This window comes from Manacus candei, unplaced genomic scaffold, assembly GCF_025592945.1.
Source record: "Manacus candei isolate 608988 ecotype Guabito, Panama unplaced genomic scaffold, ASM2559294v1 h1tg000071l, whole genome shotgun sequence".
Classification (NCBI taxonomy): domain Eukaryota; kingdom Metazoa; phylum Chordata; class Aves; order Passeriformes; family Pipridae; genus Manacus; species Manacus candei.
Window position 1 is genome coordinate 9,672,887 of NW_026138119.1, and position 12,658 is coordinate 9,685,544.

The following is a 12,658-nucleotide window of genomic DNA, read 5'->3' on the forward strand; positions in this document are numbered from 1 at the left end:
CTGTGACCAGAGGGGACATCCCACCTCCCACGGCCTTCCAGCCCATCACACAGCTCACACCCAACACAGCTCCCTGCTCCAAGGCTGCAGACAGGCTCCCAGGGAAATACTGAGTCCTTGCTACAGTTTGACCTGTCTCTGCCCCCGTGCTGCTGCCCATGGCAATGCTTCTGCCACACACGAGCCCAGCTGGGGCTCAGGACACCCCTGCAGCCCCCTCTGCACTGGCTTTAGCATCATTTAGCCCTGAGGAGAGAGCTCTGCCACTCAGTCATTCCTTCCCCAGGCTGGCACATGCCCTCTGCACCCTGCAAGAGGCTGGACCAGCGAAACCCCTCACGGCAGTGAAAGGGACAGTCCCTCCCTTCCTGGCTCTGACCTTTCAGTGAGATGATTTCTAGGTCAGCAGAGCCCTGCAAGCCCAAGCTGAGCAGTGCCAGTTCTCCCTGGCTGTGGCAACTGAGTTGTACGTGCCCACTGCCAGGTTAAGGCAGGAGGATCCCCCTGGATGTCCCACACAAGCTGCAGGAAGCACAGCCCCACCCAGCACAGCCCCACGCTGCAGGAAGGCTGGGCCAGCTCCTCAACACAGCCTGGAAAAACTCCACCTGTAGCAACCCCAACTCTGCCACACGGGCAAAGCGACCCACAGCCATTATCTTGGCCATGCAGGAGTTATTTTAGCCCAAGTCCATCTGAGCATGAGGGAGGGGCAGGAATGGACACACAGAGGATGTCCTCATTCTAGGAATGCAGAAGCCTCCAAAGGGAAGCTGGGCAGGTGTGTGCCTGTAGAAAATCAGGAGAACAAATCTTGTCTGAGCCCTTTCCCAGGCAGGTCTGTCCTCCCCACCTCTTCCAGCACTTTCTTCCATCACACTGAGAGCAACAAGCAAACCTACATTTTCCAGCTCCTCCCCAAAATCAGGGGTCAACGTACACCCTGAGAGAAGAAAGCAAACTCTTGGGCTCCTGTTTAGAACAAACTCCTGTTCAAACCAAAGGCTTTTCTCCCTTGTGGAGCCAACAGGTTTATTTATAGCATCCCAGTGTTTTATCAGCACGCTGTCTGCCCTCGAAGGAAGGGGGTCATCTCGAACATCTGGAATTAAATCCTCAGCTGAGCACATTTAACGAGCCTGTCTCTGCACATGTTGGGCTGGGGGTGGAATGAAGCCACCAGTGAACAAGGCCACAGGGGAGGGGGACTACCACATGCCACAAAGTCTGTGCCTTGGATCTGCTCATTAGCAACAGGCATGAAAACACTGCAGCACCTGCACACGGGGCCTGATGGGCTGCACCCTTCACCCCTATCCCTGCTGTGCTGCTGCTGCCACCAGCACCTCACTGCTCCAAAAACATGCTCCAGAAAGGGGGTGCTGGGGGAGTCACTCCTCCAAAACCGCCTCTTGCAAAAACAAGGCAAGTCTGGGGTTTTTTTTAAGCTTCAGGCTGAGGTAGTTCCCGGTGCTGTGCCATGCAGAAGTCTGGGAAGAGGGGGGAGGAATGGGCTTGCTCTGCCTTGAGAGCCCACAAAGGCAGAGGAGGCTGTACCATAACAGGCAGGCAGAGCAGAGTCAGTGGACATGGCCTAGCACTGGCTACAGGGAAGGAGAAAATTGTACATCAGACCAGTTTTGGGAGCCCAAACGCTCGCCCCATCCTAAACAGACAGCCTGTTTGACCTGAACAGTCCAGCAGAGCCGGACACAGGGCAACCCTCAGGTCCTCCTGCAAGGAGAGCAACTATGCACCACCCCAGCAGCCTGAGGGACTGTCCTCTTCCTCCCAAGCCATGGATGGCAGATGCAGGTATCCCTGTGTGCTGGGAACAGCCAGATCAGAGCAGCAGAGGAGGCACTGCAAGATTCTATCTGGCAGAGAGAGAGGCAGATCTCACAGCTCCCTACGAATATCTCCATGCCAGCCACCCACCTCAGCCACGCTGGCAGCACTCAGAGCCTCCTCTCCCAACATCCATCCCTCTGAGAGTTGGAGGGGAAGTGCAGAGAGGCTGCAGAGCAGCAGAAGGCTGGAGGAGATAGTGGCAGCGTTTCATGTGGATCTTCAACCGCTCTGGGGTGTGCAGCCAACTTTCAGTCTCAAGGAACTTCTTTGCTTTGTGTTTCTCTGGACAGAAATTCAGAGGGGGAAGCTGTGACCCGTTTGGAGAGTGGAGTGCTTGTCTGCCTTCTAGATCCTCACTTTTCTTCATCCCATCCATGAGAGATGAGTCTATGGTGCTCTTGGGTGGGATGGACTGGGATGGGACCAAACTGCAGGCAGGGCCTGCAGCTGCCAGCCTGGTACAGGAACATCTCATATTTAGGATCTCAGCAAAGTCCAGAAGAGCTTTACTCATCACCCCCTACACAAGACAGGTCCTAATTTACTCCATCCTTCTCAGGGTGCCTGGGCAACTTAAACTGACTTTTGTGAGCCCTGAATTTAAGCAAGTTATGCTCTTCAAAGCAAAACAAGGCTGTACACACAGAAGTGGTCAGGGCATCCTAATCTTCAGCATTTGGCCCCTAGAACAGCCCTGTGGGAAGGGAATGCAAGTCCCAGATGCCCAGTGTGCAGCCAGACAAGTGGAGTGGAGCAGAGTCAGCAGCTCGCCCCGGCTCACAGGAATGCTGATGGATGCCAGGACCTGCCAGCACTCAACACTTCAGCCAGCCAGGGACCACAGCCACCCTTCCTTGGGCTGAGCAGCACTGAAACAGGAGCGAGGAACCTCTTTTTTTATAGTTTGCCCAAAGTGGAATAGGTTTCCACCCAGCACTTAGCACTGCTTTAGGCCAGTGCATTTAAGATATTCTGGTACACTCGACTTGGCTGTCTAAAAAAGGAAGAACCGGGCAAGGAGCCCCACCACAACCTACCACAGAGCACTGCAGGTCCCAGGAGGGGTGTGCTGGGTGCTTTGAGACCAGTCAGGTCCAGGGTGTAACCAAACTACCCCTTCAAACTCATTAACTCCACCATTCTTTCCCAGCAAATGCAAAGCCTGGCACCCTTTCCCACCTTGCTGGCAGAACAAGCCGCGATTCCCAAGGAGCAGCCAGGGAGGCTGAGCCCTCTGATGTCCTGGGAACACACCTCTGTGAGCGACCACTGACAGCTCCACTCTGCTCTTCCCACACCCCGGAGCAGGTTTGACCTGCTCCTTCTCCCAGACAGCCCCTCTGCCCTCGCCACAGGAGCATCACCCCTCCATCCTGGGTGGAAAAGCCACTGCAGCAGATAAACAGCCGACTGATCAGGTTTCCCTACTCACCACAAAGAGTTTGATTCACCAGAGCCTACTCCCTTTTCAGACTCTTTCTAAATAAAGGCTTCAAAGAGTTCTGGAAATTCATGCTTAACAGGCTTACAGTAATACCAGAGCACAAGGGCTCCTGTGGGCCAGACTCTGCTGCAGGACTGGGTCACGCTCATTTTCTTCTGACACTTTCAGATACCCTTTTCTAGGAGTTAAGGCTAAAACAGGTCCTGCTCATTTTGGCAGACCCTTGCTGCCACCCACGACAAGCTGGACACTGCTCTCCTGGCCTCAGCAACACACAGCCCTGCAGATGCAATGCAGAAGCTCAGGAGAGGAGATCAGGCTCCTTCACCCCCTCCTGAGGCTCAAGGGATGCTCCTGGGCATGAGCTCCCCAAAACCCACTCCCTATCTCAGAGATGAGCACTTGCAAAGTCAGTTCAGCACCTGGTGGGACAGGAAAGGCCTGTCACGTGCTGGGCACCCCCCAGCTGTGCCTGGGGCTGGAAGGACTCAGCACAGACAATATTGCCATAACCCAGTGTCCTGAGAGAGCCTCTGCCTCCACAGCACTGAGAAGGACAAAAGCAGCACGTTCAGGACTGCTCAGCCATCCTGGGAACAGAGTTTCAGTGTGAGGGGCTGGAGCCCACAGACAGGGAGAGGAGACAAGAAGCATGGAGAGAAGGAACCACGTGGAATCACACCGAGGTCCATCCGCCCTGCTCCAGGCGCTGAACTCACAACTCAGCAGATAGAACTGCTGAGACACCTCGCAATGATTTAGTGCTGCTGCAGCTCCCAGGCACGAGCCCGGAGCCAGCTCCCCTCCTCCCAGCAGGGGAGGTTTCAAGTGCTTTTTCCTGAAGAGCCTTATTTACGAGCAGTAAAGCAACCCTGCATTTAGTGCCTCCTCACTCCACCCAGGTACCGGCGCGGGCAGGTTCTGCCATGGGGAGGCAGGAAGGCACAGCGTGGGATGAGAGATCCCAGCTCCACCTGCTCCCCACTGGAGATTTCACACACCACACTGAGATCTGGAGAACTGCCTTTGCACATCTCTGTTGTCAAGAAATCCCCCAACCCCAGCATCTTTAGAGAAAACAGCCAGAATCCACTTCACTCTGCATAAGAGCTGCTCCTATGATTTTCTTTGATGCCATTCAAAGCAAGCAGCTGGATTCTCTATTTATAGCAAGATCATCAGTTTGGAAAGATGACTTATGTTTTTGTTATTACCAGAGCACCAGATACATAACAAATCCTCGCTGTGCTGGGAGTGCTACAAGGGGGTAAGACAGTGCTCCCAGTCAGGCTGGGCACCTCAGAGGTCCAAACAGACAGAAAAGAAATATCCAGGACCTGAGCTGAACCCTGCCAGTTTTGTCCTGTTCTTACTGCATTTGGGAGCATTTGGGATTCAGGTGGGTGTGTTTGGGAGGGATGAACAGTGAGCTGCTGCAGCGGTGTCACCTCTGGCCTGAGCTGCTGGAGCCAGAACGACCGAGAACACGGTGCCGTCAGCAAGAACAAAGGAGTGGAAGTCATAAGCATTAGTGCTCCAGAAATGATTCATGCTTCTTGGAAACAGCTTTTGCTAAGGATATCTGATAAGCTCCAGTTTTTAATGAAGATTAAGGTGCTCAGAGATCAGGGTGTTCTCAAACTAGGCCTCCAAATAATTATAGGTTGGCACATCTTGTCGAGGGGGTCGGAAGCAGCATCCATCCTTACCTCGGGACACCCCCGTATCCTCTCCACTGCCATCAGCCAGCACCTCAAGCTCCCAATATACCTGTGGGAGTTTGCTCAAGCCATGCAATTCAACCACATGGCCCTGAACCAGTACTTGATGTTGGGCAAAACAATACTCAGCCACAGGTACCCATTTTCTGGTGAAAGGCCTCTGCCCACAAACTTACACAGCAGAACATCTCGCTCACGTCTAACACTGGCACTCCATCACCTAGTTTTATTTTGCCATCAGAGAGACTTGGGCATGTGAGTTGCTGTTTAAAGGCCATCACAAGCTGACAGAAGCCTGAACATCTCTGTGGTTTGAAGCCATTTCACCTCTGTTTCAGATCCTGGACACGACCCAGGGACTCCGAGCACACACACAGGGCAAAAATCAGCTGACTGGCAGCACTCTGGTCCTTTGCTCGTTTTCTCCTCTCCTAAGCAGTTTCCATTTCTAGACAAGAGATTTGAAGAGTGACAGATTTTCAGAGCAGCACAAAGACACAATTAACTTCCATAGCAATTCCTGTTGCCAGATTCCAGAGGTCACACCAGTAACCTAAAGACTGTAGGTTGGGTATCTCAGCAATCAGCCCTCAAGGAAAGAGGTACCAAATCAAAACCCAGCCCCTGGCATGCTTGCCAGGCTTTCAGGAGTGGCTGCCAGGAGCAGGAGGAGGAAAAGACTTGCCCCAGTGCCTGGCAGAGCACCTTTCTCTATGTGCTGGCACCGGTCAGGTCTGCAGCAGCTTCACAGCACAACCCAACCACCTCGCTTGCTTCTCCTCTTGGAAGAGCCTGAGCATCCTCTCTCCAGACAGCAGAGGATGGTCCACATGTCACAGAATCATGAAATATTCTGAGCTGGAAGGGATCCACAAGGATCATCAAGTCCAACTCCTAAGCCCATGTGGGGATCAAACCCACAATGATATTAGCACCATGCTCTAACCAATGGAGCTTATCTCAGGCTCCATCCTACTCTTACTGGCCATAACAGTCTCTAGCAAGTCAAGTTACAGTTCCATATCTTCTACAGACCTAGTTCTTCCCTGAGGATGACCTTCAGCACAAGATATTCCACTACACACACCAAGCAGAGCACACCCATCCCTGCACCCGCACCTCCCTTGGCAGAGGGGCTGGCCAGAGCCAGTACCCTCCCTGGCTGCTCCTCCTCACCCAGCCCTGCCAGGAAGGGAAACTGCCTCAGGAGGAGAGGGATGGAAACCCACGGGCTCCTTTGTCCCAGCCAGGGAGCCTCCCCTGCCGCTGACCCGACTCCAGCCCTGAAAGACAAGCTCCATCTCTGACAGCTCTGCGCTGCTCCAGGGGAGGAATAAGCACTCACACCCCGCTTGTCACACTTGGAAGCAAATCAGATAGACACAACTCCACTCCACTTGTCCTCCCATTTTGTTAAACAAGGGATGGGAGGCCGTGGCACGTCTCCTCGCCAAGGAAAGCAGCAAACAGGTTTTCAGCTGAGCCCAAGTGCTGCGCGGGCGGGGGGAGCGGCAGAGAGGCAGCGACAAGAGACACAAACCCACCTCGTGATCAGTTATTGACTCCAGAGGAGCTGGAGCTCTCTCAGCAAGCCAGCCAGGAGAGCAAAAATCCCTCTTTTGTTCCCCAGCCTCAGACAGACTTGGCCACACAGCTCCCTGCTGTCTCACACAATGAGAGAGAAAGTTAATCCACCTCTGCTATAGCAGGAGCCATCCCGGCTGCCGGAGCGATCCAGGAGCATTCCTGCACAGCAGGGAATTCCTGCCTCATCCTGGCACCCACCACTGCTCCTGGATACCAGACGGCTCGAGGACCTCACTGGGCACTGCCAGGATTGCCAGGGATAGCGGCAGCTTTGGAGCTGCTCCTGCTTTCCAAACCCCACAGGCCCTTGCTCAGCTCTTTGGGTGCTGTGCTCCCTCCCCACAGCACATCCCAAAGCAGGGACCAGCCGTGGGATCCCTGCTGCCCTGACGGTGTGCAGGTGACCTGTGCTGCCAGCACAGAGATTTCAAACCCACCTTTAAAGACAAACCTCTGACTCAGGATAGAGCCAAGTTCAGACTGCTAAGCAGGGACTGAATCCATCCTGTCCCAGGCAGCCCAAGCCACAGCCTTTCTGCAGGAACAATATTTTCCACTGTATCAGAGATCAAGTGGTAGGAGGACAGTGGCCAACAGAGTCCTTTGGTGTTACCCCTTCCCCTCAGGAAGGGCACAGGTTACACACACATCAGAAATACCTTGCACGTTAGCCAAACCCAAACTTCTTCCTACTGCCCTCCTAGGGAACAGAAGTCATCTTTTAGTTTGGGCACATGACTCAGGATTTGAGTGACCTGCTCCCCATCCCCCTTCACCACCAGCTTTCTCTGTTCTCCTTATGAGAAGTGAGAATATTTACTACATTTAAGATCAGAGAAGGAAATTACGATTCATGGGCTCTCTGCTCTGCAGAAATGGGAATTATGTATCCGTATTTCGAGAGCGTGAACAGACACGGGTACTTGTGTCTGGAGCTTTGTAGTTCAAGGGAGTGATTTTAAAGTCAAGTCATCCCTGCATAAACCTGGACAGCTAAATAACAGAGCAGGGAATAGCAAAGTGCTGAAATCTGTTCCGGAAAGCACTTGCTGTTTTTTTACTCTCAGTGACCTGGCAGAGAGGGTTGTTATTTTAACATTACACTTGTTGTGGTGAGAAGCCTCACTGAACAGCAGACAGAGGGACCGAAATAATCCACACAGTCCCCTGAAAGGCACAGAGTTGAGAGGAAAGTGCTCCATCATCCTCGAGCAGCACTAGCCTTTGTTCCTGCACGCTCCTGCCAGCAACAGGGACTGCCTGCCCTGCTCCAAACAAACTTCCCTCCTCCCTCCCCCCAAATTAACTCCATCTCCAGCTGTCCCCACGCAAGCTTCCTGTAAGATTAATGATTCTTTGTACACCCATGTTTGATGATTTACCCAGCAAGCCAGGCACAATGATTAGGAATTCCACGTTTCCGTCAGCGCTCTCCCCTGAGGCTCAGCAGTTTTCTGGGAAGGTCCTTCACCCTGGCACGGCCAGAGGGAGAAGTGTGCCTCCCCAGAAGGTCCATGTGGGTCACCAAGGACCAGTGACAGTGTCACAAGGTCAGCTGAAGATGATGTGCTCCTGAACAGCCTTCATTACCAGTCAGCAGGGCTGGCACGGACGCCAGCGTAAGTGGGAGCATTTATGATCCCCAAAGGTGTGTCCCCAGCTACGCTGTCCTGTGACCCAAGATTTCTGGTGTGTTTAGCAAGGCAGAACTGAGCTCTGTTTGTTTGCATTGTCACCTTTCAGAAGGTGCAATTTCCAAGAGCCATAAGTTACCGTGTGAAGAGTCATCTACAGGCTTGTTCTGCCTGTGATCTCACACACCACAACCCTGACACCTCACCGGGCTTGCCTGGTTCAGGAAATGGAAAGTACCAAACCTTGGTGCTGTGGGCCAGAACCGCCAGGGGTGAGGATTCCTGGGAGCTGTTTGTCAGTCTGAAAAGTCACAGCTGGTCACAGATGTGGGGGTATATAGTATGTAAGACAGCTGATGCCACCCACCTCTCCCCACACCCCAGCAGAAAGCCAGAGGTGTCAGAGGTTGTGTGATCCCTGTGGAGCTTAAGGGGTTTGACTACTCCCTTTAAGATCTCTTCCCAGCATGTTAATTGCTGTTAAAGGGTGTTTCAGCAGCTACATGAGCCTCTTCCTCTGATAGTGAGACATTTCCTTCATCCAGAAGGAAGGAGAGGAATCCAAGAGATTCCCCAGCCCCAGTGTGGAGCATTTAAACACCAGAGACCACAAGCTACAGAGCAGGAGGGAGAACACACAGCAAAGAGCCACCTTGCACTTGGCAGACATTGGTTTCATATCCCAACATGACTTAACTTGGTGAGTTCAGACACCTCTTATGGAAAGTTTCCGCCCCAGCTTGTGAAGCCAATGTACAGGAAATTCAGCCTAAAAGAGCTGCTCAGGTCACCTCTGCACAGCAGAAGCAACAGCCACATGGAACCCACCTCAGATTTTGGCTCTGTGCTTCTGTCAGCTTTCCTAGAGCCCTGCTCAGCTGCCTCAGCTCTAACCAAAATCCCTGCACTAGCACCAAACACCAGATCCCACAGCCAAACCCCTCCTGGGTTCAGGGGCTAGACCAGACTCTGATGTCTCACAGAATCAAAGCAATAAGGAAGCAGAAAGAAGGTCTAAAACAAAGAGACACCTTCCCCTCTCCCTACAACAACCGGGAAGCTCACCAGAAAGCAAAGGAGAGCTGGTGTAGAGCAGAGCCTGGCAGGTCCTCTCCAAAATGGGAGCTGTAGAGGCAGCAGCAAGGTGTAACTGTGGCCAGGGGCCAGCACAACCAAACTCTACAAGGCCAAACGCTCTAATCTCTCCCAGGAAGCTCCTTCAGGAACAGGGGTGGATATCAATGGGATGGGCCATTAAGAACATCTTTGCTGGAGGAAGTACCTCTGGGAGTACTCTCCAGGAAGATAAACGCTGGATCCACAACTGTTTTGCTCTGACAGGAATTAAACAGGCTACAAGTTTGCACTTGTCCTAGATACTTTTTTCCACCACAAGCTTTCAAAAAGCAGACAACTGGGAGAGGTGCTCACAAAAGCAAGACACAGGCAAGCGTAGGCACCATCATCCAGGCTGACATCTCTGTTCAAGACATATTGCATTTTACATTATTTGGTCTTTTTCTTCCCCCCTAATAATCTGTTACAAAGGAAGAATCGCGCGCACAAGAGAAGCAAGCAAGACCTCAGGGAAAACAGCAAATCGGTTCACGTTTCCACAGCACTGAGCGCAAAGCTGACTTGCAAATGCAAACGACTTCTCTAAGGCGGGGGAGGAAGCTTCCAGTTTGGAAGATCCGAGCCCAGCAGCTCGTTTCCCTGCAGTCCATCCCCACCCCTCCGTCCTGATGGACTGCACCAGCCACGAGCAAGGCCTCGGTCTCACTTGGAGCAGCAGCCACCCCACCCCACAATACCGGGAACACAGCCTCAGGAACACAGCCCAGACCACTGTGCCCAGCGGGCACTCTCTCCCCTGGCACACACAGGACCCTGTACACAGCCTGGGCATCTCCCAGACTAGTTCAGCCACAGCTCAAACGACCAAGTTCATCCGAGATGTTACAACACGGCTGATGGTGCCTGCGAGCGGGTGGGCAGGTGGGTGGGCAGCCCTGGTGCCGGGACACAGCATCGCCCACCTCCTCCCTCCTGCCGGGACACAGCATCGCCCACCTCCTCCCTCCTGCCGGGACACGGCATCGTCCACCTCCTCCCACTGCCCTGCCCTGACACATTCTCCTGCTGGGCTCCGTCCAGCCCAGCGACACCAGGACTCGGGGCCGATGCCGGAGCGATGCCGGCAGCGCAGGGAAGCCGCCGGGCTCCGGGAAGGCTGGACAGGGAAGGCAAGGACCGGGCTCCTCCACCACCTCCCGCTGCCACCTCGGGCACCCACCAGCTCCGCGGGCTGCTGTGGTTGCTTCGGGAGGGGTGCGGGGACGGTGTTTGCTTATTTACGGGACAGGAGCAAAAAAAGTAAGAGGAAGCAGAGGAGGAAATAATTCAGCAGGTTGCTCCCATCAGCCCCTCCCGGGCCGCCGCATGGCAGGAGGGGCGGCAGCGGCTGTGCCAGCCCCGGAGCCCCCGGTACCCACGGCGGGGAGGGGGAAACCAGGCTCCGCTCGGGCTCCCACCCCACGGCAGCCCGTGACCCTCCCTGGGGCACCCGCACGGCCCCGCGGGCTGCGGGCACGGCAGGCCCGGCTCACCTCGGTACTGCAGCGAGCCCGAGAGCCGCACGGTGACGGTGCCGGCCAGCGGCTCCCCGGGGCTGTACACGACGCGGCTCTCGCCCAGGCGGATCTCGAAGAGCTGCACCTTCCCCATGGCCGCGCCGGCCCGGCCGCTCCGCTCGCTCCGCTCCGCCCGCAGCCTCGGCACCTGCGGCCCCGGCTGGCCCTGCCCCGCCGGGCGGGGCCCGCTCCGCACCGCCCCCGCCGCCAGCACCGCCCCGGCCCGGCCGCGCTGAGGGACGGGCGGGACCGAGGGACCGGGAGGGTCTGAGGGGATCGGGAGGGTCTGGGGGGACCGGGAGGGTCTGAGGGGACCGGGAGGGTCTGAGGGACGGGCGGGTCTGAGGGACGGGCGAGTCTGAGGGGATCGGGAGAGTCTGAAGGACGGGCGGGACTGAGGGGATCGGGAGGGTCTGAGGGACGGGCGAGTCTGAGGGGATCGGGAGGGTCTGAAGGACGGGCGGGACTGAGGGGATCGGGAGGGTCTGAGGGGATCGGGAGGGTCTGAGGACGGGGAGGGTCTGAGGGACGGGCGGGTCGGGGGGACGGGGAGGGTCTGAGGGACCGGGAGGGTCTGAGGGACCAGGAGGGTCTGAGGGACGGGGCAGCGCCGCGACCGGGCTGTGCTGAAAGGGAAGGGCAGCTGAGGGATCCCTGACTTGTGTGAGGGAAGAGTCCGGTTGTGGGACTCGGCAGCTGATGGATCCCTGACTTCTCTGAGGCAAGGAGCTGGTTATGGAGCCGGGCTGTGAGGGAAGGAGCTGGCTGTGGGACTGGGCTGTGAGGGAAGGAACAGCTGATGGATCCCTGAATTATATGAGGGTAAAGGAGCCAGCTGAGGGGTCAAGCTTTGAGGAAAGGGGCAGCTCATGGATCCTTGACTGCTATGAGGGAAGGAGCTGGTTGTGGGGTTAGACTGTGAGGGAAGAAACACTTGATGGGTGCCTGACATCTATGAGGGAAGGAGCCGATTATGGAGCCAGGCTGTAAAAGACGGAGCCAGTTGTGGGACTGGGCTGTGAGGGAAAGGGCAGCTCCGGCAGCCAGGCTGTGCTGGGAGTGAAGGGGCTGGTTGTGGGATTGAGCTGTGAGGGATGGGGCAGCTGATGGATCCCTGAATCCCAGGAGAGGAAGAGCTGGTTGTGGGGTCAGGCTCTGACAGAAGGAGCTGGCTGCACAGCATGGGGCCATCTTGCCTCTTGATGATCCCTGCTCCCTCTAATCTCATTTCCTCCCTGTAATTCTCCCAGCCCAGCTGTCACCTTTCCCCCCCTCCTGTTTTTATAACCCCAATCACTTTAAGTGAGGCAAGAGGCAAATACAAGGGACCTGATGGACAACTGGGACGGAGGCTGAGGAGTCAGTGATGGCCCCAACGCTCCCTGTGGATCAGCAGGTGAAGGTGAAGTGGATCAGCAGGTGAAGGCCCAGTTGGGGTGTCCCAGGAAGCTGAGAGTGAGCAGCACGCTCCATCACACTTGCCATGTCCCCCCCTAAATGCTGCTTGATTGAATAAAAACCATCTGTAAAATCCCCACCAAAGGCAGCGCTGGGGAAAGGCACCTCCCGGCCGCTGGCGAGCAGGCTGTGTACACAGGCAGAATGAATAAGTGTAAAAGGAGCTGTTTATCTGCAGAGCACACCCAGCCTGGACCCGGCAGGACAGACAGACATCCTCCCACAGACCTGCAGTGACTCCAGAGCTGTGGGACCCTCCTTGCTGCCTTAGAGTGGGTGACACAACATAAAACCCCTTGTAAAGCACCAAAGGAGTTTGTGTGCTCCAGG

The 12,658-nt window shown here is 55.3% G+C and overlaps 1 protein-coding gene across 1 annotated transcript in view; it reads right to left on the minus strand.

The window, feature by feature from the left end:
- Positions 1-11,040, minus strand: part of ARRDC1 (arrestin domain containing 1) — a 39,976-nt gene extending 28,936 nt beyond the window's left edge. Inside the window, exon 1 of the mRNA XM_051808003.1 lies at positions 10,847-11,040. Within this exon, the coding sequence (XP_051663963.1) occupies positions 10,847-10,964 (118 nt within the window). The 5' untranslated portion in view covers positions 10,965-11,040. The remainder of the gene's footprint in view (positions 1-10,846) is intronic.
- Between the last annotated feature and the right edge of the window lie 1,618 nt (positions 11,041-12,658).